This window comes from Thermothielavioides terrestris, chromosome 4 (genome assembly GCF_000226115.1).
Source record: "Thermothielavioides terrestris NRRL 8126 chromosome 4, complete sequence".
Classification (NCBI taxonomy): domain Eukaryota; kingdom Fungi; phylum Ascomycota; class Sordariomycetes; order Sordariales; family Chaetomiaceae; genus Thermothielavioides; species Thermothielavioides terrestris.
This window is the reverse complement of record NC_016460.1, coordinates 1,556,142-1,583,880: the sequence shown is the minus strand read 5'-3', so window position 1 is coordinate 1,583,880 and position 27,739 is coordinate 1,556,142. Positions and strand designations below refer to the sequence as shown.

General features: G+C 58.0%; 6 protein-coding genes across 6 annotated transcripts; 3 read left to right on the top strand and 3 right to left on the bottom strand.

Annotated features, from left to right (window-relative positions):
- Window positions 1-1,696: 1,696 nt before the first annotated feature.
- THITE_2118872 (uncharacterized protein) lies at window positions 1,697-4,421 on the top strand. Its single transcript, XM_003655260.1, has 5 exons — window positions 1,697-1,913; window positions 2,071-2,327; window positions 2,419-2,685; window positions 2,740-3,855; window positions 3,922-4,421. Exons 1-5 carry the CDS (start codon window positions 1,814-1,816, stop codon window positions 4,015-4,017), a joined length of 1,836 nt encoding a protein of 611 aa, XP_003655308.1. The 5' UTR covers window positions 1,697-1,813; the 3' UTR covers window positions 4,018-4,421.
- Window position 4,422: 1 nt separating this feature from the next.
- THITE_2118870 (uncharacterized protein) lies at window positions 4,423-5,970 on the top strand. Its single transcript, XM_003655259.1, has 2 exons — window positions 4,423-4,817; window positions 4,897-5,970. The coding sequence occupies exons 1-2, from the start codon at window positions 4,636-4,638 to the stop codon at window positions 5,924-5,926; spliced, it is 1,212 nt and encodes a 403-aa protein (XP_003655307.1). The 5' UTR covers window positions 4,423-4,635; the 3' UTR covers window positions 5,927-5,970.
- An 826-nt stretch (window positions 5,971-6,796) lies between these two features.
- Window positions 6,797-8,337, bottom strand: THITE_113688 (uncharacterized protein; the record flags this gene model as incomplete). Its single annotated transcript, XM_003655258.1, has 3 exons — window positions 6,797-7,466; window positions 7,553-7,796; window positions 7,845-8,337. 3 exons carry the CDS (start codon window positions 8,335-8,337, stop codon window positions 6,797-6,799), a joined length of 1,407 nt encoding a protein of 468 aa, XP_003655306.1.
- Window positions 8,338-10,789: 2,452 nt separating this feature from the next.
- THITE_2054612 (uncharacterized protein) lies at window positions 10,790-15,803 on the top strand (the record flags this gene model as incomplete). Its single annotated transcript, XM_003655257.1, has 4 exons — window positions 10,790-11,128; window positions 11,202-14,645; window positions 14,757-15,458; window positions 15,540-15,803. The coding sequence occupies 4 exons, from the start codon at window positions 10,790-10,792 to the stop codon at window positions 15,801-15,803; spliced, it is 4,749 nt and encodes a 1,582-aa protein (XP_003655305.1).
- Window positions 15,804-16,433: 630 nt separating this feature from the next.
- THITE_2118865 (glycoside hydrolase family 16 protein) lies at window positions 16,434-17,643 on the bottom strand. The gene has a single exon (XM_003655256.1). It carries the CDS (start codon window positions 17,324-17,326, stop codon window positions 16,697-16,699), a length of 630 nt encoding a protein of 209 aa, XP_003655304.1. The 5' UTR covers window positions 17,327-17,643; the 3' UTR covers window positions 16,434-16,696.
- Window positions 17,644-19,703: 2,060 nt separating this feature from the next.
- On the bottom strand, window positions 19,704-22,511 carry THITE_2118864 (uncharacterized protein). Its single transcript, XM_003655255.1, has 3 exons — window positions 22,251-22,511; window positions 20,061-22,176; window positions 19,704-19,973 (listed from the first exon to the last, which is right to left on the bottom strand). The coding sequence occupies exons 1-3, from the start codon at window positions 22,402-22,404 to the stop codon at window positions 19,835-19,837; spliced, it is 2,409 nt and encodes an 802-aa protein (XP_003655303.1). The 5' UTR covers window positions 22,405-22,511; the 3' UTR covers window positions 19,704-19,834.
- Between the last annotated feature and the right edge of the window lie 5,228 nt (window positions 22,512-27,739).

Sequence of the window (27,739 nt, the reverse complement as noted above, 5' to 3'; positions counted from 1 at the left end):
ATCGAAGCAGTGTACAATAACCAGGAGGCCCGGTATCCGGTCTACGAGTCACCCTCTCCGGAGCGACGCGGTCGCCGTGACGGTGGACGCGACATTCCCCTCTCTTCCTTTTCCAGGCAGCACCGCCCTTCTCGACCTGCAAGGAGGGAACCGAGCCCAGACATACAGTTCCCCAGCCCTGAACGCCGTCGGCCGCGGGTGTCGTTCTCCGTTCCGGCTGAAAGGGGCGATGCGTCTGTACCTTCACTGGGAAACTCGGAAGGTAGGAGGCAATTTGAGGGTCGACACTTTCGCACGAGCGGTCATGAAGACGCAGGTGGGCGGCGTCGGCGAACTAAGTCGGACCAAGAGCAGGGTGGACTGACCGGTCTCGTGTCTGAGATGTTCTATCGGATGCGTCGGGCGCTGCGAGGCGGTTATTGACAGACGCGGCTATGTATCGCCTTCAACGAGCCAGGGTAACTTGTGATGGGCTATGTGAAGTTCAGAAAGCTCGGTGATAGACCGCTTTACTTTTCGGCCAGGAGTTGCAGCAGAAAATCTGGCGGAAACCTGGAGAAGGAAGGCATGTATGGTGTATTGTATGGTGTATTGTGTGCACCTTGGTTGTTGTCTGGTGTATTGTATGTACCATGCTTGCTCGAGCGATGCGATTTCTCTTGTCCCTGAACTATGTTCGGCGGCCCGCGCAATACCATTTCAAAACACGACCAAGGTGCACACGGTGAGCTATTAAAGGGGTAACCACAATCATCATTTTCTGTGCGCAGCAAAGTCGCAGCTTCTTGGAGACCATTACACTTCAAATGATCAGTTTGAAGAGGCAGATGAGCACAGTAAATCAGATAGCCCCGGCTGTCTCCGCATGACAGAGGGAGACACGTCATCAGAACATAAAGTGTACTCCTTGCCTGCTTACCTTGCCTGCCTAAGCGAAGGATGAAATAGGAACATGCCCATACTGGTACGATGATTTACATTAGTTCAGTTCTCCGGCCCATGAGTGTTCTCGGAAAGACACTTCTCATCATGATGTTCATGGACACAGCAAGGGTTTGGCGTTTACGCTATATCAACGCATCTAGCCCAGGTCCCAATTTGTGAACCCGATCCGAGTCTTCAGCCGACAAGCTGAGCTGATATATGACATCACACAGCCCCAAAGCTCCAAAACGAAGGAAGGCTGGGAGCTTGCACAAGGGCAGATGGTTCAGTAATTTGGCCCAGACGAGAAAAGCATGGCGCGTGTTTTAGAAGAATATACCCATGGGGCCGCATCCTCATCCTCATGGGGAACGCAAGGTTGTTGCTCCCCGTGAGTGAACGGCAAGGCACCCAACGCAAAGAATATGCAAGGTTCCCCAGATCGATCCCAGAGATGTGGGTTTAGCACTGCTTACGTAAAGGCTCACTGGCCTGTGCGGCCACCGTCGTCATCCTCTTGGCGGGCTGCGCTGCGCAGGGCTCCAAGCTTCGGCCCACTCTTGCGCAACTACAACAACATCTCAAGACAAGCAGCGAACCGACTTTCACCGCATTTGACCGTGTGCCGGGACGACTACGCAATTGCGTGCGCATCTGGAAGAACAACCTCAACAGCTCCCAGGCCTACCTGCAGTCACGGCGCACATTGTGCAAAACAGCAGTTTCCCAAGCCCCGCGCAACCCCGCGGTCCCATCATCCCCGTGCGCCGAGCTGTGTTTGCGGTGCCCTGGTGCTGGTGCTTGCGCCCTGCTGCTTTCATCATACCTATGCTTGCAGGCAGTGTTAGATCTCATCTTTGTCACAAGCACCGCATAGGTTTCCGGCATCATGTGGAATGACGAAGACAACAACCCTTACGGCGGGAGCTTTGAGCGCCGAGACTCCTTTGCATCTTCTGCGAACCCATCTTCCCCCGTCACGCGCGACTGTGAGTTTGCTTTTCTTTCGGCACTTCCCCCAAGGCATTTTGCATGCAGCTCTGGCCTCGTTGCTGTCGGCAAAAATGATGCACTCGATTGCCGGGCTCGAAGATATCCCGCTGGACTCGCCCGACGAGGATACTGATCTGGACTGGGTGGACGTAGATCCCCGATACGATGCCCCCAACACGCCATCTTCCACAGGCGACGAACCTGCCCGTCGCCAGTCCTCGGACGCCGAGAGCGAGGAGGAGGAAAATGCCCGCTCGCAGGGCGAGCTGGTGCCGCGGCGCAAGCCTGGTGGATATGACAGCCGCGTCGAGCAGATGCTCTACGAGAACCCGGACCTCCCCATCTTGATTACAGATGCCGGGAAGAGCTCGGAGAGCGGGAGATACATCGTCTACACGATCAAGACGGGAGTAAGGCTAAGTCCTTTTCCGTATTCATGTCGGCTGTTGTCGCTCAGCCGCTGTCAAGTGACCAAACCCTGACTAGCGCGCTGCCTTCTAGGAGCTTATAGTGCGCCGGCGCTACTCGGAGTTCGCATCGCTCAGAGATGCGCTTACGAGGCTACACCCGACCCTCATCATACCGCCGATCCCTGAGAAGCATACCATGGCCGACTACGCCGCCAACCCGACCAACGCAAAGCAGGATCAGCAGATAATCGACCTGCGGAAGCGCATGCTGGCCGTCTTCCTGAACCGGTGTCGAAGGATGGAGCAGGTCCGGACAGACGGTGTTTGGTGGAGATTTCTCGACCCGAATTCGAGCTGGGTGAGTTGCCGCCGTCTTGCGCAAGGGAGAGTCCCTTCGACTAAATGTCACTAGTCTGAAGTGCTACACTCTCACCCGGTAGCGTCCATTCCCAAATCGATAATGAAGGCGCCGCCGCTGGATCCCGCCAACCCCACACCCGGACACGACTATCTCCCCACTCCGGGTAATTCTGCAAAGCTAAAGTCGGTGCCGGCGCCGCCGGTGGCGGACAGCTCGGCCGGCGCCCAGGTCTTTGCTCGGTTTCCGCCGGAGAGCAGCTCCCTGAGCGAGCAAGAACTCGACCCTTACTTCACCGCCTTCGAGACATCCATCAGGGAGCTTGAGTCGCTCCTCGTGGGGCCCATGGAGAAGGTCAACCGGCGCACATTAAGCCATCTGTCCTCTCTGGGCTCGGACTTGGCTGAGTTGGGCGCTAAATATAACGCCTTTGCACTTTCAGAGCCAGCTCCGTCGCTCGCGCCCGCGATTGAAAGGATCGGGCAGGCAGCGGATGCGTCGTACATTGCCACCGAGGAGCTCTCAAGCTCGCTGGGTGCAAGCTTCGCCGAGCCGATGCGCGAGAACGCGCAGTTTGCCGGGGTCATCAGAAGCGTCTTGCGATACAGGGTGTTGAAGAGGGTGCAACAAGACATGACGGCGGATGAACTCGCGAAGAAGAAGGCGCTGCTGGACCAGCTGGAGCGAAGCGAGGCGGAGGCAAGGAGAATCGAGCAGTACCTCGCCGCCAATCAGGCGACCCCGCCGCCTCCGAGGAGATCGGCGAGCATGAGGGAACCGCAGACGCATCGGCGCGATGGCAGTAACGAAGACACAGCGTCGATCGACTCGGACTTCCCACCCACCCACGGCGACCTCTCGTCGGCGCCATCCGCTAACGTCGGAGCGCCGGAAAGGACGGCCGCGGCGCCCAGCCATCGGAAGGCCCCGAGCGCGGCGTCCATCACGAACAAGATCTTCGGCCCCCTTCGTCACGCCGTCCAGGGGGTGGTCGACGCGGACCCGGAGAAGACGCGGCGCGACACCATCACCAAGACTCGGGAGTCGATCGCGCAGCTCGAGCAGGCGAAGATCGCCTCGGCCCAGGACGTCAAGGATGCCAGTGCAAGCATCCTGAAAGACCTGAAGAGGTTCCAGCGGGAGAAGGAGGAAGACTTGAAGCGTTACATGGTGAGTTACCTAAGCCTAGGAGTGCTGTAACTCTTTTTCCAGAGTGGCTGACATCGCATTTTTTAGCTCGCCTACGCCAAGAGCCAGATTGAGTGGGCGAAGAAGAATAAGGAGACGTGGGAGGAGGCGAAGGCCGAGGTGGAGAGGATCGACGAGTCCTAGGGGCCGGGGCCAGGGCCAGTGATGCACTCATGCTCATGCCTGCGTTAAGGTAACCAACGTCCCAAGGAGCGGCGCCGCAGCCCCCTCCCCTCTTTCGAGGTCCAACTAGCATCGGGCCTACGCTTGTAATGTGTTAATGAAAAAGCGATGGATCAATAGATGCAAGCGATCCCGGCTGTGGGATTGCATCAGCTGGGCACCGTGAGTTGGTGATCCCTGGTCTGCCGGTGCTGCTGTCCGATGATGATTGTACTTGCCTTATGTACCGACCAACGTTATGTCCTCGGTGTCAACACGCATCACCTCAGCGTTGAGATACTCGATATTCAACACTGTGCATGTTACTGTGTGCTTTACTGTGTGACCCCGGAGCCCGATAAGATAAGTGATTTGAACTGTCGAGGAACAGGATCAACCAAGAGGCACATGCATCGAGGGCCAACCACAGACAGGCACATGCATCGAGGGTCAACCACAGAGGCACATGCATTGCCATCCTCAGCCAGGCGCATTTAACTCTCCAACACAGAGAAACCAGCCCTGGCATGTTTCCTGCTTTCTGACGCCAGCCGCCGGCCAGTCTACTCGCCAGTTCCTAGTTCTGCGCCGCCCTCCGCCATGGACGAGACCTCGCGGCCCCTCCGCGACATCGCGAACCCCGGCTTAAAAGCCGAGGGGAATTTGCTCTGGGAGCTGCGCGCCGAGGTGGCGAGGCTGCTCGGCCGCTCTTCGCACAGCTTCCCCGGTGCGCAACCGGTTAGTTTCACGCGGCGGCATCTGGACGAGCTGCGGCGCGAGGAGTGAGTCAAGTTTCGACAGTCAAGGGCGTTGTTTATAGTGTATTTGCTATGCGAAGCTGACCCGCGCATATCCATCCAGCTACTACGTCTGCGAGAAATCAGACGGCATCCGCTACCTGCTCTATCTGACATCCGACGAGAACGGCGCCGAGGTGCACTACCTGATCGACCGTAAGAACGACTACTGGTGGCTGCACCAGCGCAACCTGCACTTCCCCATGGCGCACGACCGCGCCGCCTTCCACACCGACACGCTGATCGACGGCGAGCTGGTGATGGACTCGCTGTCGGACGGCACCAAGGAGCCCAAGTTCCTCGTCTTCGACCTGCTCGCGCTCGACGGCAAGGCCGACCTGCTGTCCAAGCCGCTGGACAAGCGGCTGGGCTACTTCAAGGAGCACGTCATGAAGCCGTACAAGAGCCTGTTCACCGCCTTCCCCGAGGAGCTGCAGTACCAGGCGTTCAAGGTGGAGATGAAGGAGATGCAGTACTCGTACGGCATCGAGATGATGTTCCGCTCGGTGCTGCCCAACCTCAAGCACCAGAACGACGGGCTCATCTTCACCTGCCGCACCAGCCCGTACCAGTTCGGCACCGACCCGCACATCCTCAAGTGGAAGGCGCCGCACGAGAACACGGTCGACTTCCGGCTTCGCCTGCACTTCCCGGTGGTGGAGCCCAACGAGGTGGAGCGCGCCGAGGGCCAGACGGAGCCGTTCGTCGACTACGAGAGCCTGCCGGACGCGCGCCTGCTCGTGTTCACGGGCAACGAGCGCGGCGGGCCGGCCTACGACGAGTTCCGCGAGCCGCTGTACCTGACCGAGGACGAGTGGGAGACCCTCAAGAGCTGGGGCGACCCGCTGCAGGACCGCATCATCGAGTGCTCGCTGGACGAGGAGAAGCGCTGGCGCCTGTACCGCTTCCGCGACGACAAGACCGAGGCCAACCACGTCAGCACCGTCAACAGCGTCCTGGAGAGCATCAAGGACGCCGTCAGCGAGACTGAGCTGATGGCCGCCGCCAAGAGCATCAAGGATGGCTGGAAGATGAGGCAGCAGCAGCAGCAGCAGCAGCAGCAGCAGCAGCAGCAGCAGCAACGTGATCATTGACCTTGTTTTTCTCTTCTTTTCCTCTATTTTTTTCTGGTTATGGCGTTGTTGGTTATGACTGTTCGCTCTCTCTTCTGTAGACATTTTTTCAGGGCCGGCATGGTGTTTGCTTCTGCTCAGTGGGCTGAGCTCTGGATCTGGAGTCGGGAAGATACCTCACGTTGGGCCATGGGCGTTGGGAGAGGACATCGGTAGGGTAACCAATTTCACAGCATAAATCGATTCCGGGTGAAATCGTGCCAGGGGATGAGAGCACCGCTGAGCTCATCGACCTTGGAGGGTCTGCATTCGATGTTGTAAATCTCATCCGGCTACACGCGGCAGGCATGTGCTTGACTGTGCTTTAACGCGTCGCGCCACGCAGTGGGAGGATCAGGGCACGGCACAGTAATCACACAAAGAATTTAGGGAAAATCAATAAAAAAACAATTTGTGTGTCATTGGGATTTTGGTGCATCCAGATCAACAGGAGCCAGCCAGCCAGCTAGCCCGACCACAGCATGTGATCAAGCCAAGCTAGACATGAACTTCCTGATCTACACCAGTCCTGACCCCATTGACAAGTCACATCATGAAATAGCAAGAGTCAGTAAACAGAGTGAACTCGGTCAGGCATTCAGCTACCCCTCTGACCGTGGGAGGCTCTCTGGCCATCCATCCATCCTTCCAGGCAGGCAGGCTACTACTAAAAACACCCAAGAGCAAACCGCAAAAGAAAGGGTAAACCCATTGACGCCATTTCCCCAGGCAATCAAGCCCAGTAAACCCTTATATACCCGTAAAACGCAAAGAAAAACCCACCGTGAACAATGCCATGCCATGCCATACCTACCCCATCTCCATACCCATATATCGGGTGAGCGCCGTTCATCAGCCTAAGACAGCGGTGAACAGCACAGTGGCAAAAGCCATCACAACGCAGTAGAACCCGCCCCAGGTACCACCGCCATGGCCGTTCTTGCTATCACCGCCGCCGCCATTGCCGGTGCTGCGGCGGCCGGCGCGGCCGCTGCCGCTGTTCGGGATGGGAGTCCCAAGCGGCTGCGAGCTGGTCGCTGACGGCAGGTGGTAGCTGATGCTACTGTTGGTCGGGCCGACGACACTACCGCTTGCGCCGCTGCCAGTAACGGTCCAGATGCTGGTGGCGCTGCCGACGCTGCTGGCGAGGGTGTAGTAGTATGTCGTGGTGCGCAGTTGGACAACGGTGCCGGTGACCACGAGCATAGTCGATGTAGCAGTCGCAATGGTGTTCGCGGTCGCCGGGTTGTTGACCGTCACGTAGTAGGTTGCGGTCGCGGTGCGACCGATAGTGATGATGCCGCTCTCCGTGGAGGTGACATCCGTGGTGGTCAGGTTGTTCTTTGCCGTGACTGTGGTGGTAGCGGTGGTCAGCTCGGCTGCGAAAGTCGTGGTTGTGGTGGTCGAGCTCGACTGCGGAGTTGCACCGCTCGTGGTTCCGGTCACATGCGCAACGCCAACGCTAGCTGTGGTGGTAACTGTGACTGTCACGGTCTGGGGAGCAGGGCAAGAGGACTCCGAGCTAAAGGGGCAGAGTTGCGTGTTAGTATGAACTTCGGGCTGGCCGATTGAGGTTGGCGAGTTCCTTCCGGGTCACGCGGTACTTACGTAGTCTCAACGGAGATCGGAGTGACAGTCATATTGCCAGTGCTGCTTCCCACACTCTCTCGGGCGGCAGGGGACGAGGGAGCTGGATAGAGACTGGCGGAAGTGACAGCACAGGCAGGGTCGGAGAGAAAGGGAGTGTTGTTGGCCTGAATGTCACGAGCAACAAGATGGGTGGTCTGGGCCGTCAGAGCCTCGGTCGTCTCGTGACCGTGGACGCTGGCGGCAGAGACGCCGGTGACAGTGACTAAGGGGATGTTAGTGCCAAGCGGAACAAAGTGTTCGGAGGACTTACTGGCAACGTGAACCGCAATGCAAGCGAGGACCAGGAAGGTCACCAAGGCGAGATTGACAAGAATGTGCTTCTTCAGGGTACGAGCACGGACGCAATCCTTGTTGTCATGACCGTTCTCCATGTCCTGGTTGCTGCGGTTCTCCTGGATGCCAGAGTTCGCCGGGATGCTGTAGTCGTCTCCATAGTAATCCGGGTCATTCGGGTGGCCGAAGTAGCTGTGGCCGTTGTACTCCGGCATGAAGTAGACCTGCTGGATGCCATAGCCCTGATGGCCATAGTCCTGCTGGATGCCGTGGTCCTGCTGGATGCCATGGTCCTGGTGGATACCATGGTCCTGCTGGGCGTTCTGGTCCTCCTGCTTGATCTGCACGTTGTTGGCACTGCCGGCGCCTTTGTTGGGAAGAAGGCCAGCGCTCAGGAGAGCAGTGAAGACCTTCTGGGCCTTACTGCCAGCCTTGGCGGCCTTCGAATTCTCGCTAGAATCCATGTTCATAGTGAGTGACCTCTGGAGAATTGTGCCATGGTTAGCGATTCCAACTTCACACTCGAGCTTTCTGTTGACCAGACAAGAAAGTCGGAGCGATGAAGCATCTGCGATGGTGTTACGCCGGCGTGATTATCACGGATTGTAATTCACGGCAAATCAAAGTTCCCGGAACAACCGGCTGTCCTCGCTCGGAGCAGAAAAGTTGCGGGGGATTTGGCCTCATCGCTGCGGCGACCAGCGATTGTGCGCGCCAACAATTCGGTAAAGTAGGATTCAAAACAGCAAGACTTACTCGACTCCTGAGAGCTTGGATTGGAATTGGTAGACAATGAGGGCTGCGTGCGCGGATGTGGAAGGAGTGCCGATGTTGCGATCTTGCAGTCGCTGAGAGAGCGATTGTGAGATGCGGTGTTGATGGAAGAGAGGAAGAGGGGAGAAGAGAGGCAGAAGTGGGAGGTATTTAAAGGCTGGTCGGCCGGGCGAGTGATTCGAAAAAAATAAACGCGCCTACTCGATCACGACCGGGAAGGGGGAGGGGGAACAAAAACAACGATTCTCGCGGTAGGTTGGGAGACTTGGGATGAAATCGAGCACCTTCCCGGAGCTGATTTTCAGACATTAACACTGGAAGGCAAGCAGAAAACCGGAGAAACCCAGGTCTAGGTGGCCCATCAGTCACCTTGCTGCTCTCCTCCTCAGAGATACCCCTCGCGCACATTCTGTTGGAGTTCAGAATTCAAAGATATTGCCATGATTTTTAGGCAACAGCTTCATTCTGCTTGGCTCCCAACAAGGCTGTTCCCCTAGCCTGGAGTTTGAGTGCTTCATAGCACCCAGCCGCTGATTCTAAGAGGAGCAATAACCCATCGTTGAACCTATCGTTTGCTGGTCCAGAAACTGTTCTTCCAACGGCTAGCAACGGCCAAAAGAGAGTGCCACAGTGAAATCCCAAGAAGACATACAGCAATCGTACTAGTTGCTCGAATTCCGGTCATTGAAGACTGGAAATTCGCGCAACCATACTCTGCGTTGAGAACGATCAGGCAACAGAAGCTCAGATCAGGTTTCTGGCACGCTTGGTAGTCAACACAAAATTGGATGGAGAAAGATGGCTTGATCCAACACGTACTTCTACCCCAAAACTCCATTATTGTCATGTAATGCCGAGAGAGAGCCCGACAAGTGCTGATCCAACAGCCTAGCCTTTGATCTCAAGAGTTTGTTCTAAACGAGAGCGCAGGGCCTAACCCACGCCTAACTTCTCGCTGATGAACCAAGCAAAGGCCGAGAATCTATTTCCGCTGTCTCTTATAGCCTGGTTACGCCTCGCAAAACAGAGAGGTGTAGAGGTAGACTGCTTCGCCTGGCCTGGCCGGCAGCCTTGGTGGCTTGACGGGACACTTGGTCATGGATCACCCAAATACTCTGCTTAGATCCAGATCGTCTCGTGTGTAAATACATAGCAGAGAAAGATAGCGCTCCATCGACTAGAAAAGACGAATGCGCCCAACAGATAGTTACGTCTGATCATCATGCCGAGTCTCAGGAGACAGCAATTCTGGCCCCGGGTCATCCAAAGTAAACAGTTGCCCCTGAGTCTTGGCATCTCAGGGTCTCCAAGTCGGATTACTAGCATGACTGGTAACGTTACATTTTGTCTCTATGTGGTAAGCGTGGCTCGACTGCAAATTGTAGATTGTGGAGGTTCGTCTCCGCGGCTCCGAAAATGTGCCTATTGAGAAATCCTGCACCTTGACATCTGGGGGTTTGGTGTTGTCGGCTGGCGGCCAGTTCAATGTTTTCTTCAGGTTGAGGAGCCTGGTTGCTGGTTGCCTGGGATGGGGTGGGTGCGACTGGGTCTGCGGTGCGTTATCTTACAGAGGAGTTAAGTGTATCGGCGGGTCCCCAGTAACTATCACAGTATCGGCTGCGTAAGGACCGTAATTATTCGCGTGGCAGCGGGCCCCACCGGTGATCCAAGCTCCCCCCATCAAATGCACTTACGCGACAAGGAGCGCGTAGTAGCACCCGACCGCTTCTCCAATTATTAGCAGCGGATATCCCCAGCATCATATCTCACTCAATCCCACCACGAAACACAGTGGCGTATGCAGCACTGGCGACGCGGACTGCGCGATTGTCAGGTTACGGCCCCTTTGCGACAAGGCTGGTCGGGCCCCGCTGCTGTCCTTCATCTCGGCAGCTGGTAGTTCTGCGGGTGCATCGCCAGTTCCCAGCTTGAGGCCCTAGCCGAGGCCGACGACGTCGCACACAAACGCGCACACATACACACACGCACTCGCCCTGCCCTCCGTCGACTCGCCCACTTGTCGCACCCGTATCCCTCTCTCTCCGTCCGCCTGGCGCTGGTCTTGAGTCCGATTCATCCTTTGATCCCACGCACTTGGCTTTCGGTTCAGAACCTGTCGTGCGACAGCGCTGCAGATCGCTGCGCGCCATGGCGCCTCGCCGGAGCGCTGCCGCCGAGGCGGAGGAGCAGGATCCGGAGGCTGGAACAGTGCAGCTGCAGTTCAACGAACCGCTGACATGGCGCCCTGGAAAGCCAATTCCCCTCGACACGCTCCTGAAGCGGCTCGATCGCCTGACCAAGGAATTGGCCGAGATGGACCAGGAGACCACCGATCCGAGCTCGCTCACCAAGGTCGCCAAGGAGGTCGCATCGCATCAGCTGCTGAACCACAAGGACAAAGGCGTGAGGGCCCACACGGCATGCTGCGTCGTCGACATCCTCAGACTATGCGCCCCCGATGCGCCTTTTACCCCGTCCCAGTTGAAGGTTCGGCCCCTTGCCCCCTCCCCGCCTTTCGCAGGTGGTGGCTTGCTGCCATTACTGACTCCGCCATTTTCAGGACGTCTTTAATCTCACCGTCACCTCCATCATCCCCTCCCTCTTTGATCCCTCGAATCCTTACAACAACCAGCACAAGTATGTCCTGCGCTCGCTTGCCGAGATCAAGAGCATTGTGCTGCTGCTGGACGTCGATGGAAGCGAAAACCTACTTCTGCGCCTCTTCTCCACCATATTCGACGGCGTGTCCGGCTCCAAGTCCGCTTCGGGGGAACAGGTTGCCAAGGACGTCGAGTATAGCATGCAAGAACTGCTGGGCGTGCTTGTCGAGGACGCCACCAGCCTCCCCGCCAAGGTCGTCGATGTGATGATGGCCCAGTTTCTTCGAGCGGCTGCCCCCGGGACCGGCAGGGAACGGCACAATCACGTGCAGCTTGACGACAACCAGGCGACGCTCCTGGCCAAGGAGGAACCCGAGGCCTACCAGATCGTGAAGCACCTCTGCCAAGCCTACCCCGACAAGATGGCCCGCTTCGTCAGCCAGTACTTCAGCGACGTTATTGTCGACGCGACCAGCTTTGACGGGAGGTCTGACTTCCACGGCGATGCCGAGGACGGCGAAGAAGGCCACTCCGGCCCGTCCGAGTCGGATTTGAGGGAACTGAGGAAAGCGCATACGCTTATCCGGGAGATCTGGAAGGCGGCTCCCCAGATCCTCCAGAACGTGGTCCCCCAGGTCGATGCCGAGCTTTCTGCCGACAATGTGCACCTGCGTCAGCTTGCGACGGAAACGCTGGGCGACATGATATCGGGAATCGGCGCAGCCGGTCCGCCGCCTCCTCCGGCGCTAGACCCAGCAGCGTACCCTCCTCTAAGGTTAGATGACGATGACAAGCCGGAGGCTCCCCCGGCCAACATTCTGACTACGCCGCTCTCGGCCATCTCCTTTTCCCAAACACACAACACGACTTTCCACAACTTCCTGAGCAGGAAGAATGACAAAGCCGCGGCCATCCGTGCTGCCTGGACAACCGCTGCCGGCTACATCCTTTCTACGTCAGCAGGCGGCATTGGACTCGGTCGCGAGGACGAGACAGCACTAATCCAGGGGATCGGCGAGAAACTCTCCGATAGCGACGAGAAGGTCAGGCTGTCCGCTGTGAAAGCCATCGAGTGCTTCAGCTTCCGAGATGTCATTCTGAAGCTTGGGCCCAATGGGGGCGTCGCCAAGGAGGGCTCCGTCCTGTCCACGCTGGCCGACCGCTGCCGCGACAGGAAGCCGGCCGTGAGAGTGGCGGCCATGTCCCTGCTGGGAAAGCTCTGGGGCGTCGCGACTGGAGAACTGCTCGCGCGGAACGAAGCTGTCACGGCAGCGCTCGGGGCCGTTCCCAGCCGCATCTACAACTCGTTCTACGCCAACGATCTCGAGCTGAACGTTCTGCTAGATCGCGTAATTTACGAGTGCCTCGTGCCGCTCTCGTATCCACCATCCCCAAAGAAGGCCCCCAAAAATACCGGCGCCAACGGGAATTCCCAGTCCCCAGGTCTAGCGGCATCGGCCTTTGATCCGGACGCGATTCGCGCAGAAAGGATCCTGCTACTCGTCCGCTCCCTGGACAATCCAGGGAAGAAGGCCTTCTTTGCTATGCAAGCAAGACAGCCACAGTTCGCCCATGTCCTCGAGACCTACGTCAAGCAATGCGATCTCTTCAACGGAGGCGTCATGGACGACAATGCGACTCACAAGACGGCCAGCCTCAACAAGACAACCCAATACATCGCCCAGTTCCTCCCCGACGAGGCCAAAACCAAGCAGGACCTTTACAGGTTCGCCAAGGCCAACGATCGGCGCAGTTACAACCTGATCAAATATGTCACGGGCCAGGAGCACGACTTCAAGACGGTTCACAAGGCGCTTAAGGAGCTGATGAAACGCATTCAGACCAGCAAGGACCCCGGCATCCGAGACACGTTGTTGCCTCTGCTCTACCGGTCCGGCTGTCTGATGTTCAACCGCAGCCACCTGGCGACCATCATGGAATATTCAAGAACGGACAAGGACGGCATGGGAGCGGCCGCCCACGAGATCCTAAACGAGATATCGCAACGAAATCCGGACCTGTTCAAGGCGCACATCGGGCAGCTCTGCAAAGACCTGGTCGACCAAGCTCCCACGTCAACGCAGGAGAACGATCCAGTCGTGGTCGAGACGCTGAAGGCCTGCTCTACTTATGCCCAGAAGTACCCCAAGGAGGTGCCGATGGACCGCGAGTTCACGCGAACCATGACCGACTATGCGCTCTACGGGCAACCCGCCAGGGCCGCCAAGTATGCGGTGAACATCCTGCTCGCAAAGAAAGACGACAAGAGCCGCATCAGCGCGACCGCCCTTCTCCAGAAGGTCCTGAAAGACTGGACATATGGGTCACCACGCTTTCTCAACAAGCTTGCCGCCGTGAGCCAGCTGGAGCTTCTCGCACCCAAGGTCACCGAAGCGGCAGACGACGAGATCCTCAACATTGTCGTGCAACAGGTCCTTCTCGAGGTCCGCAAACCAGCCAGCGACCGAGACCCGGACTGGGTCGACGACGTGGAACTGGACGAGGAGTGCCAGGCTAAATGTTTGGCACTCAAAACGCTCGCCAACCGGCTTAGAAGCATGGAGGATGCCGACGAGGCGAAGGAGAAGGCCAAGCCGGTCTGGAAGCTCTTGATGAAGTTGATAAAGTCCAAGGGCGAGCTCTCCAAGACGAAGGAGACGCCGAAGCATCACCGCTCGCGGTTGCGGCTGCTTGCTGCACAGCTGCTGTTGAAGCTATGCAGGCAAAAACACTTTGACGAGGTGCTCTCTGCCGAAGATTTCGATGCGCTCGCTCTCACGACCCAAGATGCCGTCCAAGAGGTCCGTCACGGGTTCGTGAGGAAACTGCAGAAGTACCTGGCGGATAACAAGTTACGATCCCGGTTCTATACCATTATCTTCCTGATGGCCTTCGAGCCGAGCACCGACTTCAAGCAACGAACCGAGACGTGGATCCGGTCGCGGGCGCGCTATTTCCAAGACAACAAGCAGCCCGTTCTCGAGGCCGTCATGGCGCGTCTGCTCTCCCTGCTCGCTCACCACCCTGACTACAATGCGGATCCGGACGAGCTGGTCGACCACGCGCGGTACCTGCACTTCTACGTCAGCCTGGTCGCGACCGAGTCCAACCTCGGGCTGATCTACAAGTACGCCGAGCGCGTCAAGCAGACGCAGGACGCGCTCCACCCCGGGAGCGACAACCACCAGGTGCTGAGCGACCTGGCGCAGGCGGTCATCCGGAAGTGGCAGGAAAAGAAGAACTGGGTGTTCAGCGCGTACCCGGGCAAGGTCGGCCTGCCGGTCGGCCTGTACACGGCGCTCAAGTCGCACGACGAGGCGCAGGCGATCGCCGAGAAGCAGCTCGTGCCGGACGGCATCGACGAGAAGCTCGACGAGCTTTTTCGCGCGATGGATCGCAAGAAGGTGAGCTCCCCTCTACACCATTCCTCCCAACCCCATCATCGCCCTCATCCCCAGTCGTTCCTAAACTTAACCATACCATGCTCACACAATCCCCTTTTTCTGCCTCCGTAGAAGCGCAAATCCGTCGATGACCGCGCCGAATCCCACCCATCCAAAAAGGTCCGCATCCAATCCAAAGAACCCAAGTCCAACTCCACCACTACCGCCTCCTCTTCCAACAAAACCGGAGCAGCCTCTGCACACAAGAAATCCGGCACCGCAGGTAACAGGACCACCACCCCAAAGCCGAAGAAACCAGCCAAGCCCAAGAAGCAATCCGACGACGACGCCGAGGGCCGCTCGGCCGTGCCCGAGTCGGAGCGCCGGCGCAGCAGCCGGTCGCGCAGGAACGACCTGTCGTACGCCGAGCGCGACTCGGAAGACGATGACGAGGAGATGCTGGACGGGGTGGCCGAGTGGGAGTACCTCAGCGAAGGTGGCGGTAGTGGCGAGGAGGGGGAGGGAGAAGCGGAGGATGCAGAGCAGGGATCTGCCGAGGAGGGTGACAGGGGAGACGAGGAGGAGAAAGAAGAGGCGGAGAAGGAGGAGGAGGAGGAGGAGGAGGAGCAGGGAGCAGAGCAAGACGATGTTTCCGAGGCAGCGCGGCAGGAGGCGAAGAGGAAGGTTGCTGCGCGCCGTGGCAGGAAGGCAGATGCCAAGAAGGGCCGGGCAGCGGCGTCCGCTCGGAGACGGGCGCCGGCTGAGGAAGAGGAAGCGGCGGCGGAGGTTGGTGAGAAAGGAGACGGCGATGTCGAGATGGGCGAGGCGGAGGGTGTCGAGGATGAGGAGCCGGCGGAGCAGGAAAATGCTGACGATCATGGAGAAACGAACGGCGACAACAATGGTGGGGATGAGGATGGGGACGACAAAGACGAGGAACAAGATGAAGAACAAGAGAAGGAACCCTCGCCGTCGCCGCCACCGACGCGCAATGCCCGGAGGGCCAAAGCAGCAACAATTCCCGCTGGTGCCGCGTCCAAGGCGAAGCCTGCCGCCGCCGCTGCTGCTGCCAAGGGGAAAGCCGCTTCAGCAGCTAAGGGCAAAGCTGCGGCTGCGGCGCCGGCGGCGGGGAGGGTGACCCGCGGCAGGAAGAAGGCTGGTGCAGATGGGGATGAGTGAATGATTCCCAACGATGAGAATGTCTTGTGGTGGCAGTCGTGCTTTTGAGGCAGTCTGTGTGCGTGCGCTGGATGAGGAGATCGTTTTTAGCTGTGATGTCGGTGTGTGTGTAGTTGGCAAGTTTCGGTTTGTTGCGGTCGCGGTGGGGGTGGCGGGACGGGCAAGTCGGTCGTTGGAATGGGTGGCTGGTGATGCTCCTCACGTCTCTGGTGTGGATGGATGGGTGGATGGATGGCCGTGTCTTGGTGGCATCGTCTTTCGTCTTTTTTTCGTCCGTTTCTATTTTTGACGGTGATAATGAAGTTGTGTTGTTTGCGATGTGTTCCATGTTTGCTGCCGGACTGCTCTGTTGTAAGCAGCTGCAGGCCTTGGCCTTCCTCCATACCGGGCTCTTGTATCTCGTCTTGCCCAGCTGAGCGGACGGGATAGCTGCTACTGCGGATAGCTACTCCTGCTGCTGCGCTGAAAATTGCTCTTGCTGGATACCTTGCGTTACGATTTTTTCCCCGTGCTGGGGGAGGAGATTCAGATAGTGTTACGACGTGTTGTATGTAGTCATATCTTCGGTGCCGTGTCGGTTGAGGACGGCTCATGGTCACAGCATTATGGTTCAACAGACAGCTTAAGTAGCTTCATTCTCAACTGTATGTGGCTATTTATATGTTTGCCTCTGCTGAGTGAGTTTTCTCGTTCCCTGCTCGGCCACCTGTTGGATGGGGAAGGGGGCTGGCGCACGTTCGCAGCAGCGGTAGGCATGCGTAACTGCAGTAGGAAGGAGAGAGTAGTTGGCCCGGTAGTAGTTGCTGGTGTCATATAGGCGCGGGGCAATTAAGGGGTCACTTAGACGCGTTAAATCATATGGACACGGTCATCAAGCACCAGATCAATTCTCATCATGAGGCAACGGCCAGCCCCCCCATTATTACCCAGAGCAAGCCCAAAGTCGACCACGTAGACAGCCATCCGGCCCTCGCCAGCCTCGACGCCGCGCTCTCCTCCGACGTTGTTTGGTTGACCGTCATGTTCCCATGGTCCGTGAAAAACCAGCCGGCAGCGGATGAGTTGCTCCGCGTCACGTCGGGGATCACGCAGACGGCGTTCGCGGCAGTTGGATCCCGGCATCGGCTCTCCCAGCCCTGCTGCCCCTGCGCCACGGACGAGTTAAAGTACGCCTTGACATAGCGGACCTCCAGCGTGGCGTCCTCCGACGGCGGGCCACCCGACCAGTATTTGTTCCCGTTGCTCCAGTGCTGCAGGATCAAGTGTCCCAGCGACGAGGGCACCGCCGACCCCGTCATCTCGGCCAGCGCCTCGCCGTCGGCGTAGAAGAACACGCGTCCCGGCAGGTAGTCGATGCGGTACTCGTGGAAATCGCCGGTCGGGTCGAAGGGCAGGTCTGCGCGGATGAAATTGCCCGACTTCGCCGCGTTGTAGCCTGCCAACGCCGCCTCCCGCGACTGCAGCACCAGGTTGACCGGGTAGCTGCCGTTGGACGCGTTGAAGTCCTTGGACAGGAACTCCATGTCGATCTCCTGCGTGTCGTTGAAGTACTGCCCTGGCCCGGTCAGCTGAGCGAGGTCTGACCTCTGTCTACCAGAAGAGATTGGTAGAACAGAAACAGCATGAACAAGAAACAGCCAACGAGCTAACTCACCCAGAAAAACGCCGCGCACGTCCCCGGCACCTGGCTAACCTTCATCGACGCCCTGAACGTGCCCCAGCCCACGTCCAGCCGGCGCGTGTCCAGCTCCGCGACGGGCACCATGCCGTCGACGATCTGGCTGCGCACGACCAGCTCGAGGACCCCCTTCTCCCCATCTTGCTGTTGTTGATCACCACCACCACCACCGCCGCCGCCGCCGCCGACACCACCACCACCCGCATCACCCTTTGCATACCTAACCCCCGCAACGGCAAACATCTCCCCGTACTCGCCCCGCGCCCGGTCGCGCGTCAGGTTGAACGCCTGCGGCACCCACTCCGCCGCCCCGTCGCCGCTGCCGCTGCCGCTGCCGCCGCCCAGGCGGGTGAAGTCCGTCTCGAGCAGGTCGGTGAAGAGCGCTTGGCCGATCTGGGTCCCCGCGGTCCCGTTGATGCCGATGCTGGAGAGGTAGCCGCATTCACAGTCGGCGAGGGCGGGGCGAGTTATGAAGGAGAGGGAAAGGAGGAGGAGCAGGGGGAGGGGGACGGAGAGGCGGGCACGGGATGGCTGGGTATGGAACATGGCATGAAAGGCTTGCGCGGGTAGGTATGGGGGCGTGGCTGGGGGGATAGATAGGGTGTGGCTTCCAAGACGGAGATGGCCGCGATTCGAAGTCTGGCTGGATGGGACCGAGCCCGGTGAGGAAGGGGCTGTGAGGTTGGCTGGTTTTTGGTTTTGTCTCTCTGCTTACTGTAGGGAAGAAAGTCAGCAAGTCAGTCGAGGACGGCGCTTCGAGTAAGCGAGGGATAAGCTCAGCTTGCGTTACACAGGGGGTGGTGGAAGGCCGGAAATGGGCTGTGGGCACAATGCAGGAGCACATGGGCAAGCGGGCTGGGTGCGACAGAAAACAAACCACCCCACAGGAAGGAAAAGACCAAAAGCGAGGTTGAAGAAGCCTCCGAAAGAAGGAAATAAATACTCGCTTTGGGACTGGATGTACGTACGTGCCTCTCCATGGTGTCAAATCGAAGCAAATGTTCAGCAGCCCTGCGATCCCAGGCGGAGTAGTCTCACGGATCAGGTTCGGGGAGAGATCAACGATTTAAAAGCAGGTCATAGGCTCGACCCCGAAGCCCGCAGGCCATCATCTCCTGCCAAAGGCGGAGAAGAAGCAAAGACCTCGGGCACTGGGAACCGGCCATCGAAGCCGTGAGCGAGACGCAAGTAGGTATGTACCCGAACGTTGATAACGGCGTAGAGATGGGTAAAAGGGGGTCACTGCCTGCAGGAACCCGTCGTTAGTGAGTAACGGCTGGCTAGTTGCATGAAAACAAAGAAAACAAAGAACAAAAAAAGCCGAGTTCAGCGCGGGCGGTCCAAGTTCTTTTACCACTGTTCCTCCCAACGTGAGGCAGCAGCCTCGCGGGTAGAAGCTAAGATGAAGTTAATATGACCTGAATAGGCATTACGAGAAGAGGAACGAGGACACGGGGTAGTGGAGATGGACCTTCGAGAGTCGCGGGCGGCTAGGCGAATGTCTACTACGTATCGTCCACCTCATTAATAAACCAACAAACGAGTTTCGAGTTAAAGAAAAAAACAAAGAATTATCAATCTTGTTGGACGAGCTCTGCGCAGCTATCTCCGGCGCCAAGGAAAGCTCGAATAAACTACTACCCGAGGAAACCACTTCATGCCCAAACGACAACAGTCCCAACCGCCCATCCATCCTCTCAAGTACCTCCTTCCCTAGATCCCGCCCGTATCTAGTACAGGAAGTAGAACAGATGGGGAAATCAAAGCAGACGCACATCACGCCGAGGGTGATACGCAAAAGCAGAAAGAGAGAGCGCGCGGAAAACGACGAGACAAACAGTATTGCGAACAAGGTATCCGAGACGAAGCGAAGGAAAGAGAAAGAGAGAGGGGGAAAAGAACCAGAGAGAAGAGGGTGAGAAGGCAAGATTAAAATATGAGTAAGCGGGGGTAATGAAACACGGCGAGAACGAAAAAAAAAAGAACCCTCCACATGGACCAGCCAACAGTGTGCAGATATTAAGGTTTGCGGGAGCGGTGGTCCTCCCACTGGACCACTGTGAATGCCGTACCGAACCAAACCTGCCCCCATTTGCCGAGCCCACGAACGATGCGGAAGCGAAAGAAAATGCAGCAACCCAAGCAAAGGAAACCACAATCCCCGCGGAAAGAAGACCCCCAACAACACCGCCAGCGCCTAACCAGACCAGCGATGGACCGTCACCGCAAGGAAATAAGGGAAAAACGCAAGGAGATGAGAAAAAGGAAGCAAACGCAGAGAGGTATATGCCCATGGAAGACTCCCCCGTCCGTACTCAGACAACCAACAAAGGAAATCATCGACGTCATAATTTTAATACACGCTGTCCTCGTCCGCGCCTTGAGAGGTCATGGACGGCGTCGAGACGCTGGAGGAAGCAGCAATATCGTCCACGTAGCCCACGAGAGCCTGCGAGTGGAGGCGGAACGACTCGCCCATCAAACGGGTGATGCTGTGGTCGGAATGTTAGTCGGCCGGCCCTTCGAGAAGTGGGGAGAAACAACAAGAACGAGAACGAAAAAAGAGCAAAAAGACTCACCCCCAGACGACCACCTCGTCCAACATCGAGCCCCAGAGACGGGCGACGACAGAGCTCAGGTGAGTGACATAGGCGTCCTCGAGATCCTTGTCAAACAGCGCGCGGACACGCTTGTACATGGCCTCCTCCTCCTCAGTCAAGCTCTCCTCGTCATGTTCCAGACGATACAGCCACAGGCTGAGAATGATCATGAGGTCCATGCCGCACAGCGGATGCTCGATGCTCCAGTTCGTCGGCGACGTGCGAGCCACCCAGCGGACGCCCTGGAGGACCGCCGTCTCGATGCAGTTGTAGCATTCCTGAATGACCTTGAGCATCTCGCTCGAGCGCTTCACGCGGTCCCTCGCGTTGGACATGGCCGCCGCCACCTCGTACGAGTCGTGGTACCTGAGCGCCTCCTGCACCGTCTTAAGGTCCACTTCCAGCCGAGCACGCGCGTTGCGGAACATGGCCTTGGCGTTAAAGATCAGCGGATGGCCCTTGTGAGGCGCGCTCAGCGGCACCGAGAACGCCTCGGGTTCGCAGAGATCCAGGGACTTCTCCCACGTCTCGAGCGCGAGCCGCAGCTTGTACTCGGTCACCACATCCTGGAGGGCCTCGGGGCTACGCTTGTGGTACCAGACCTCGAGGAAGAGCGCGTTGATCATGACGCGCGTAGCAAAGGCGCTGTACTTGAGCGTTTCCCCCTGGAAGAGGTTGTCGTGAGCCTCCATGAAAGTGACCATTGGCGAGACCCTGAGGTGGTCTTGCCAGGCCTCCTCCGAGACCTTCATGTTCCACAGAGCCTCTGTGGACGGCAGCTGGAGATCCTCAAACTCGTTGAAGCTCATGGCCGGCGTGTGGTTGTACGTGAGGGTCAGGAGACCAAAGAAGATGTAGACGGCGTAATATGTACGGCGGCAACCTTCATCTTCGATCCACTCCGCGCGGGTCGGAGTGCGGCCCTCACGAGCTTCCTGCCGGAGCTTCAACTCGTACCGATTCCCGGCAACCATGTTGGCAAGCAGGCTCTTGATCGAGCACGCCCATTCGAGGCCCTTGGGGTCGCCGCTCCAGCTGGCGAAGATCATGTTGAGCAGCGAGCTCTGCATCGTCCACAGCGGGCACTTCCGAGAGCTGAAGTTCTCCTTGTTCTGCAGGAACTGGTTGACGAGCACCTTGGACCCAATGTGCAGCATGTACGCGTGCTCCTGGTCGAAGGCGTACAGAGCGCCAATGGAGAGGACAGCCAGGAGCAGCGGCGGCGACACGCGAGTCGGCTCAAACGAAGCCGGATGCAAGAACGGCAGGTGATGGTGGAACAGGCCAAAGTACGTGGCGAGGTAGCGATTCAGGGAGGGCAGGTTAGGGACCCGGAAGCCCTCCGGGATCGCATGTTCGCTGTCATGGCTGCGGATATTGTCCAAGATCATGTTCCGCTCTTCGTCGTTGCTGACCTGAGGGGCCTTGAACCCCGGTGCGGGCTGAGAGCTGTCAGCCGGGGTATGCGCACGCTGCTGCGGGAACGGCGACTGAGGAGTGGGGGTGCCAGCGGCCGAAGCGGGCAGCGAATTGATCATGGCCTGCAGACCCGATGGAGCGACATTGGCGGCTTGCGCAGCGAGCGGAGACAGCTGACTCGGATTCTGAGCATCGAGCGGGGTCGAAGCAGCCGGGCTGATCGAGTGCGCCTTGGCTTCTGACTGGCCAATGAAGCCATCCCACTGCGGCAGACCGATCGCACCGTTGGGAAACGTCATCGACGGCTTCATCATCGTCGACCCGTCCTGCGAGAACCCCATACCGGAGCTGCCGTCGAAGTGGCCACCGTGAGCTCCGGCCGCCGCGGCCGTCTTGTGCTGGAAGCCGGTGATGACCATGGCAGCATGTTCCACATCGAGTATGCCGTCGGCACTGGCTTCGAGCTGCTCGAGAGCCGAGGCGTCGATGGCAATCGCAGGCTTGGAGGGGCCGCCGACGGGCCGAGCAGTCTTGGGTCCGCCACGGCGCTTGCCGTCGCTGTGGAGAGGGACGCCTCCATCTTTGGCATGGACAGTACGGTCATGGCGGAGGAGCAGATCGCGCCGCACAAACGTGCTGCGGCATTTCATGCACTTGAACGGCCGCTCCTTGGTGTCTGCATCTGGTGGTTAGCGGGCGACAAAGCAAGGATGGCAGAAGGTGACCAGAAGGGCGGGGATATAGACGTACGGGATCGCTCATGTCTGCTCCTGTGCTCGCTCCTGCTGAAGGCCCGATTACAGAACTGGCACTTGTACTTCCTCTCTGGGGCGAGCGAGGCCTTCCGCGGTGTCGGAGTTGACGCTGCCGAGGACGGCACGACTGCCACGCTTGCGCCAGGCATCTTGGAGGTGATTGCCGGGCGCGTTTGAAGGCGGCTGCAACGTGGATTGGGCGGTGACGACGATGGAAACGGCGCTCGGAAGCGGTGTTGGGACCCTCCTCACAGCACGATAGTTGAGATCGCCTGACTCCTTCCTCGCTCGCTCGCGGGCTCCCGTGGGATTTAAAGCGTGTCTTTCGGACTCTGCGTCGTGTAGCTGCTCATTGGTGATATGATCATGGAAAAAATAACTGGGTTGAGTTGGAATTAGATGGCCTGACGCCAAATCGGACTGTGAAAATCGTCTTGCTGCTGAGAGCAAAGACGTGGTGCGCGGGCGCAAATGCGATCGGGGAGACGCGGTGCGGATGCGAAGTGGGAAAGCGGGAGGGGTTGTTGAAATGGCTGATGACCGGAAAGAAGGGGGGACAAGAGGGGAAAAATGGGCTGCGCTGCGGAGGGGGACTGGAAACTGGCAGGCGCAGGTGGGGGTGTTGCCCGCCCCAGCAACCTGTAGGCGAAAGGTGGGACAATTTTGCTCTGTCCTAAATAGGCCTAGCGCCTCGTGTCCCCAGCTAAGGCCGGGAGCGAGAAGCACAGCGGGACCCACCAAGAGGTTGGGAGCCCACAACCAAGCATCGACCTGCGTTGCAGCACGCCCGCTGGACTCTGCGGCGATTGTCTCGGCGGCCGCCCTCGAGAGAGCGGTGTGACCGCTGTTGAAAACCTCGACAAAGTTTGTGCTCTCTGTTTCCGCGTCCTTTGCCGCACTTGTGGATTCTGGGAACGTGTTGAAAGGAGGCTCTCGAGGTCTCGTGCAGGTACTCGCTCCGCGAGGTGGGGTTGAAAGATTTACACTAAAGGGGGGTTCGCGGGGCAGAACTGCAATTGAATAGAAAAGGAGGTCACTTGTCCTAAGCAAACGGGTGTCGCCTCCGCTGTCTGCTTATCAGGGTAAACCTTTTCTCTTAACGCGTTGGAGAACGGAGTCTCCGGCCTCGCGTTTGGGAAGAGCGGAAATTGGCCACGTTCACGTCTTTTGATCCCCCCCCACACAATTGTTTTTTTTTTCGGGGCGTGCCATTCCTGCCCTCAACGCTCAGAATCTATTTAGTGGCCGGTCTGCAAACAATCATCTCTCCGCTGCCCAAGCACTCGACGCTGTTCGCTGCACACACGTCACTGACCGCTAACGTTAAATAGTACAGCGTGACTCCTTTGGCGAAGACAGACGGTGGAGTTGGGAGCTGCAAGAGCTTGGGACGCAGTGGGGTCTGCTAGCTGGTGCAGCGTTGCGTCGCCGTCGCCGCGGGGCATCGCGAACACAAAGGAGAGGGGAACTTCACACTTCCAGGTTCACTGAAACACGTTTTTCCGTCCGGAGGAACTCCGTCCAGCCATGCCTAAAATAGGTAGCTAACCGTCTCTTGACAGCGCATTAGTTGAGGTGCTCTCTATGCACAGCAATGCCGCAAGTAGGGCTGCGGCAGGCAGCGCTTCATAGCCAATAGCTCCCCGGTGCGGAGCTGCTTGTCGTGGCATCGCGAAATGCCACATCGACAAACGGTTGAAGTGTCCCCGTGACCACAATCCAGCCTACCAAAATCGCGGCTGTATCGCCAGCGCAGTAACATTCCTCCTCCTGCACACTTGGAAAAAGGCAAGGCAGCAGAAGGTCAAAAAGGAAACAGAAGAAGAATGAGGAAGGAGAGTAACAAGCGCCAATCGAATCTTAAGGCGACAAGCTCTCGAGCCCCCTCCCTCCTCAGCTTGGGCTGTGATCAGTCAGCAGAACATCAGCTGCGCTCCGCAATCCGCTTTGGCGGAGACCTGCGGAGATAACATCAGTTAGCGGCTTGGCGTCTGAGCTCAGCTTGGAGGCATCCACCCAGAATCGCAGGCTTGTTAACTCCACGCCACGCTCCACCCACAGCAGCTGCTGGATGTGCTATGCACAATACGGAAGTACGGATACAGAACGGTTCTTCGAGGCTACTGCGGTAATGACAGGACCACAGCTAGCATCGCAGCAAATACACCAGTTACACAGTACCTGTGCAGATCTCGGAACCACGGGCCAACCGAGCGACCGAATGTTTGGATGAACAGAATTTTCACTCCCCCTGAAATTGCGGCGCACGGTGGCCCTCAGCCTGCCAAGTGCCAACAGCAAAATTGCGCTAGCAGGGGCGGAAGTCAAAGCCGGCTCCCTAGCCACATTGGCGGTCCCCGGCTTTGGGAAATGCATCCCCTCCTCCCTCCTGTCGAACCTTCGATGAGAGAAGCCCCCCCACTTCTCCCCACCCGCATAAGAGAGCATTCGGAGCCGGGTGTTGTTTCCGTTTGCTCTCTTGACAGGGGAAGTGGAGCACGGCCGCAAGAGCGGCCGGCCCGCAGCCAGTCGGCACGCGTTTCCCTCCGCGTTCTGCGTCGTGCGAGGCCAAGGCCTGGTTCCGGTTTCTCGCGATCGAGTGGGCTCATGATGGAGCCAGTTTGATAGGCAGGGATATGACCGATCGCGATGGTCGAACGGACCAAACTACCCCAGCAGGTTGTTGATTGCCCTCCTTTTTTTTTATTTCAGCAAATCGCGCAGGCGCTTTTTCCTGAGCTTGGCGTGTACATACGCTGAATCTTCGGGTGCCAATGAGCCAGCCTGGAAATCTGATAACTCCTGTGTGTAAGTTTCGGAATGGCGGGACTGTGGCGGTCCAGCCGTTCGACCCCCTGCATTTGCGCCAGCGGGACCACAAATAACGACGGAACAACAGCCAGTGGTTCGTGATGAGCAGGGGATGATCTTGGGACCGATCCCCCTAATAAGTGTCCTTAACCGGATACAGGCCTGATCGAGACGAAACCCACAGACCAGTCACAAATTTTTTGACGACATTCCCGGGCAAAATGGCGGCTGGCAATGGGGAAGCCTTCTCGAAGAATGGACGAGGAAACGATCCCAGGGCCTCCTGCCTCCTCCCTCGCCGGTGACCATTGAGACATCCCATCAAGGTTCGTCGCTCTCAAACAGTCCTTGATGGCCATCCGCTGGTTCAATACGCACGACGTCCACAGCATGCTGCTGAAATACCTGTATCCTATCTCGGACACGCCGGACGCCGCCGTTGTCTTTGTTCGCAGGCTCTGTCAAACTCGTCTCTTGATTGCACGAGCGTGCCCCGTTTGCTCTCACTGCTGTAACGTTATGAGCTCCCAGCGTTTGGCATGAAGCGTTGGAGGTGGGACCTGGTCTCCATCCGGGTCGCATCCGGGCGTCAGCAACGGCCCGAGACCAAGGGTTCGGAAATTGACTCCATCGAGTTTTGTTGTTTCTCGCCAACTAACCCTGTCTATATTTCATGCTCTCAGGACGACACGACGTTCTCGTCTCGCACCAGCTCCAGATGAGGGCGTCTCAATGCCCTGAGACCCGGCGATTGCCTCACTAGTCGGAACGTCTCGGAATTGACAAAAATCGAGCCACTTCTTACCTATCAATTGATAGTGTGCGCGCAGGGGCAACAAGCAAAGCGCAAGCGCCACTCCTCGCGGGGGGTCAAGGGCTTCACCGCACATTTCGAAGGAGGAGCAATGGAGGGGAAGATCCCTTGCTCGGCATGGCCGCCTGTTTCCCCTCAACCCGGCGGTGGTTGTCAGGGGTTCGGTTGATGCAACCGGTTCCGGTCTAACTACCTATCTTCTGCAAACAAAGCCGGCGGTGATGCGTGCTTCTTCATCATCCGAGCCCGGCTGACCGCCGTCTGGTCAGGGGTACAGTACACGTGTTACCCAGCCTCTGGTTGTACATATTTACACTACATATTCCGTCCGTCCTATGTACGGTAGTGTATGTGCATACATACGTGTGCATACATACGTACCAGGGCAGCGTGGGATTCGGTCCCACGGCGACGCGTCGGCTGGCGGAGAGAACGGATCCGCCTTACGAGAACCCCACAGCCGGTGCCGAGGAGCGGGTCACGAGACTCCCCAGGCCCGGAGGCGACGCCACTCCGGCGCCTGGCGGCAGGGATCTTCCGGAGCCGTCGATTGAAGAAACACGTGCGTGCCTTGCGTGGTTCGGTTGCTGCCTGAGCTTTGATGTCTTATCTGATTCGCTCTTGCAGGATTGGAATCAAGCAAAGAGCACCAGCGATGTAGGCACGCCTCCTAAGGACGTCGCGGTGCATCCCCCATGAGCCGTCCGGATCGTATAATAGCTCGCCAACGCTGCCTGGAGAAGGGGGCCGAGTTAAATCGTCCCCTTCGCAGCACATGTGCTGTCGAGGATAGCATTCTCTTTAACTCTCGTAGCTCACACGGGCGCTCCCGCGAAAACACCGAGCCGGTAACCGCGATTGACTGGGCCAGCGACCTTTCAATCTCCCATCCAATCCTCCGTCCTTGAGGGCTGCCACCAAGGAGAAATTTGGAGAGACACAGTCAAGCAGGTATGGCACCAGAAGCAACCGTCGTCTGAAATGACTAGCAGGACGTCTCGCGATCGTAGAAGCCCACATCCTTGGCCTCGGTCTGGCAACTCGGTCACCGGGAATGGCAGGAGGCGGGGCTTTATCTCGCTGATACCCACCATGCTGTCCAGTCAACGAAGAACGTGTTTGTGGAAAAGAACTGGCGCGGCAAAGGCTCGACAACGTGAAACAGAGTCAATTGATGGATGCCGACGAAGGAAAGTGGAACACCAGGCATTTTCAGGATTTGGTGTGTGCGCAGGACCGTCTGTGCCAATCCAGGCTAACGTCGCTCGCGTCCTCTTGTACTGTATTTCCGTACTATGCCGTGCTTGTCAAGGCGAAGTGAACTGTGGTCAGGCCATCGCGCATCCAGCAGCAACTCACGGCAGATCCCATTCTGAGGTGCCATGTTTATCAGCTCTGACCAATGCAGACGGTCGTGTTTGGTTGTCAGTAGCACTCGTTGTGCACACAGTTTGACTACCTATGTCGGCAAGACGCGTTCCCGGACGAGTCAGTTAGCTACCTGCTTCTTTGAGATCCGAGTCCGGGGCTTGTGTACCCCATGATTTGCACCCTTTGTTGCCGTCACTGGCGAGGACCGACCGGCTGTTGGCGATCATAGACGATAGGTGCGTGGGCAAATGACTCGATCGCCGCCATGGGCTGATCTCCTCTGGAGTCCCGAGGTCTCACGGGAGCGGTTTCAACGAGGGATCCCTGGCCGGGGGTTGCGAAGCAACAATGGCAATGAAATGCCCCTCCGCGACGGGAGTAGCGCGATTTTATAGCGTAGCACTGCCCGGGCTGGCGAGCTGCCTTCCGTCTGGGGAAATGGGGTGCCATCTTTGGAGTTCCCAAGTTCCTGGTTTGCAGTTGTTGCT

Excerpts from the sequence above, each read along its gene's own strand:
- THITE_2118872 (XM_003655260.1), top strand. The coding sequence starts at position 1,814 with ATGTGGAATGACGAAGACAACAACCCTTACGGCGGGAGCTTTGAGCGC. Across the intron at positions 2,686-2,739 it reads TCGACCCGAATTCGAGCTGG|TCTGAAGTGCTACACTCTCA; the intron begins GTGAGTTGCCGC and ends AAATGTCACTAG. Across the intron at positions 3,856-3,921 it reads AAGACTTGAAGCGTTACATG|CTCGCCTACGCCAAGAGCCA; the intron begins GTGAGTTACCTA and ends CGCATTTTTTAG.
- THITE_2118870 (XM_003655259.1), top strand. The coding sequence starts at position 4,636 with ATGGACGAGACCTCGCGGCCCCTCCGCGACATCGCGAACCCCGGCTTA. Across the intron at positions 4,818-4,896 it reads GACGAGCTGCGGCGCGAGGA|CTACTACGTCTGCGAGAAAT; the intron begins GTGAGTCAAGTT and ends ATATCCATCCAG.
- THITE_2118865 (XM_003655256.1), bottom strand. The coding sequence starts at position 17,326 with ATGGAGTTCCTGTCCAAGGACTTCAACGCGTCCAACGGCAGCTACCCG.
- THITE_2118864 (XM_003655255.1), bottom strand. The coding sequence starts at position 22,404 with ATGCCTGGCGCAAGCGTGGCAGTCGTGCCGTCCTCGGCAGCGTCAACT. Across the intron at positions 22,177-22,250 it reads GAGCAGACATGAGCGATCCC|ACACCAAGGAGCGGCCGTTC; the intron begins GTACGTCTATAT and ends CACCAGATGCAG. Across the intron at positions 19,974-20,060 it reads GACGAGGTGGTCGTCTGGGG|CATCACCCGTTTGATGGGCG; the intron begins GTGAGTCTTTTT and ends TTCCGACCACAG.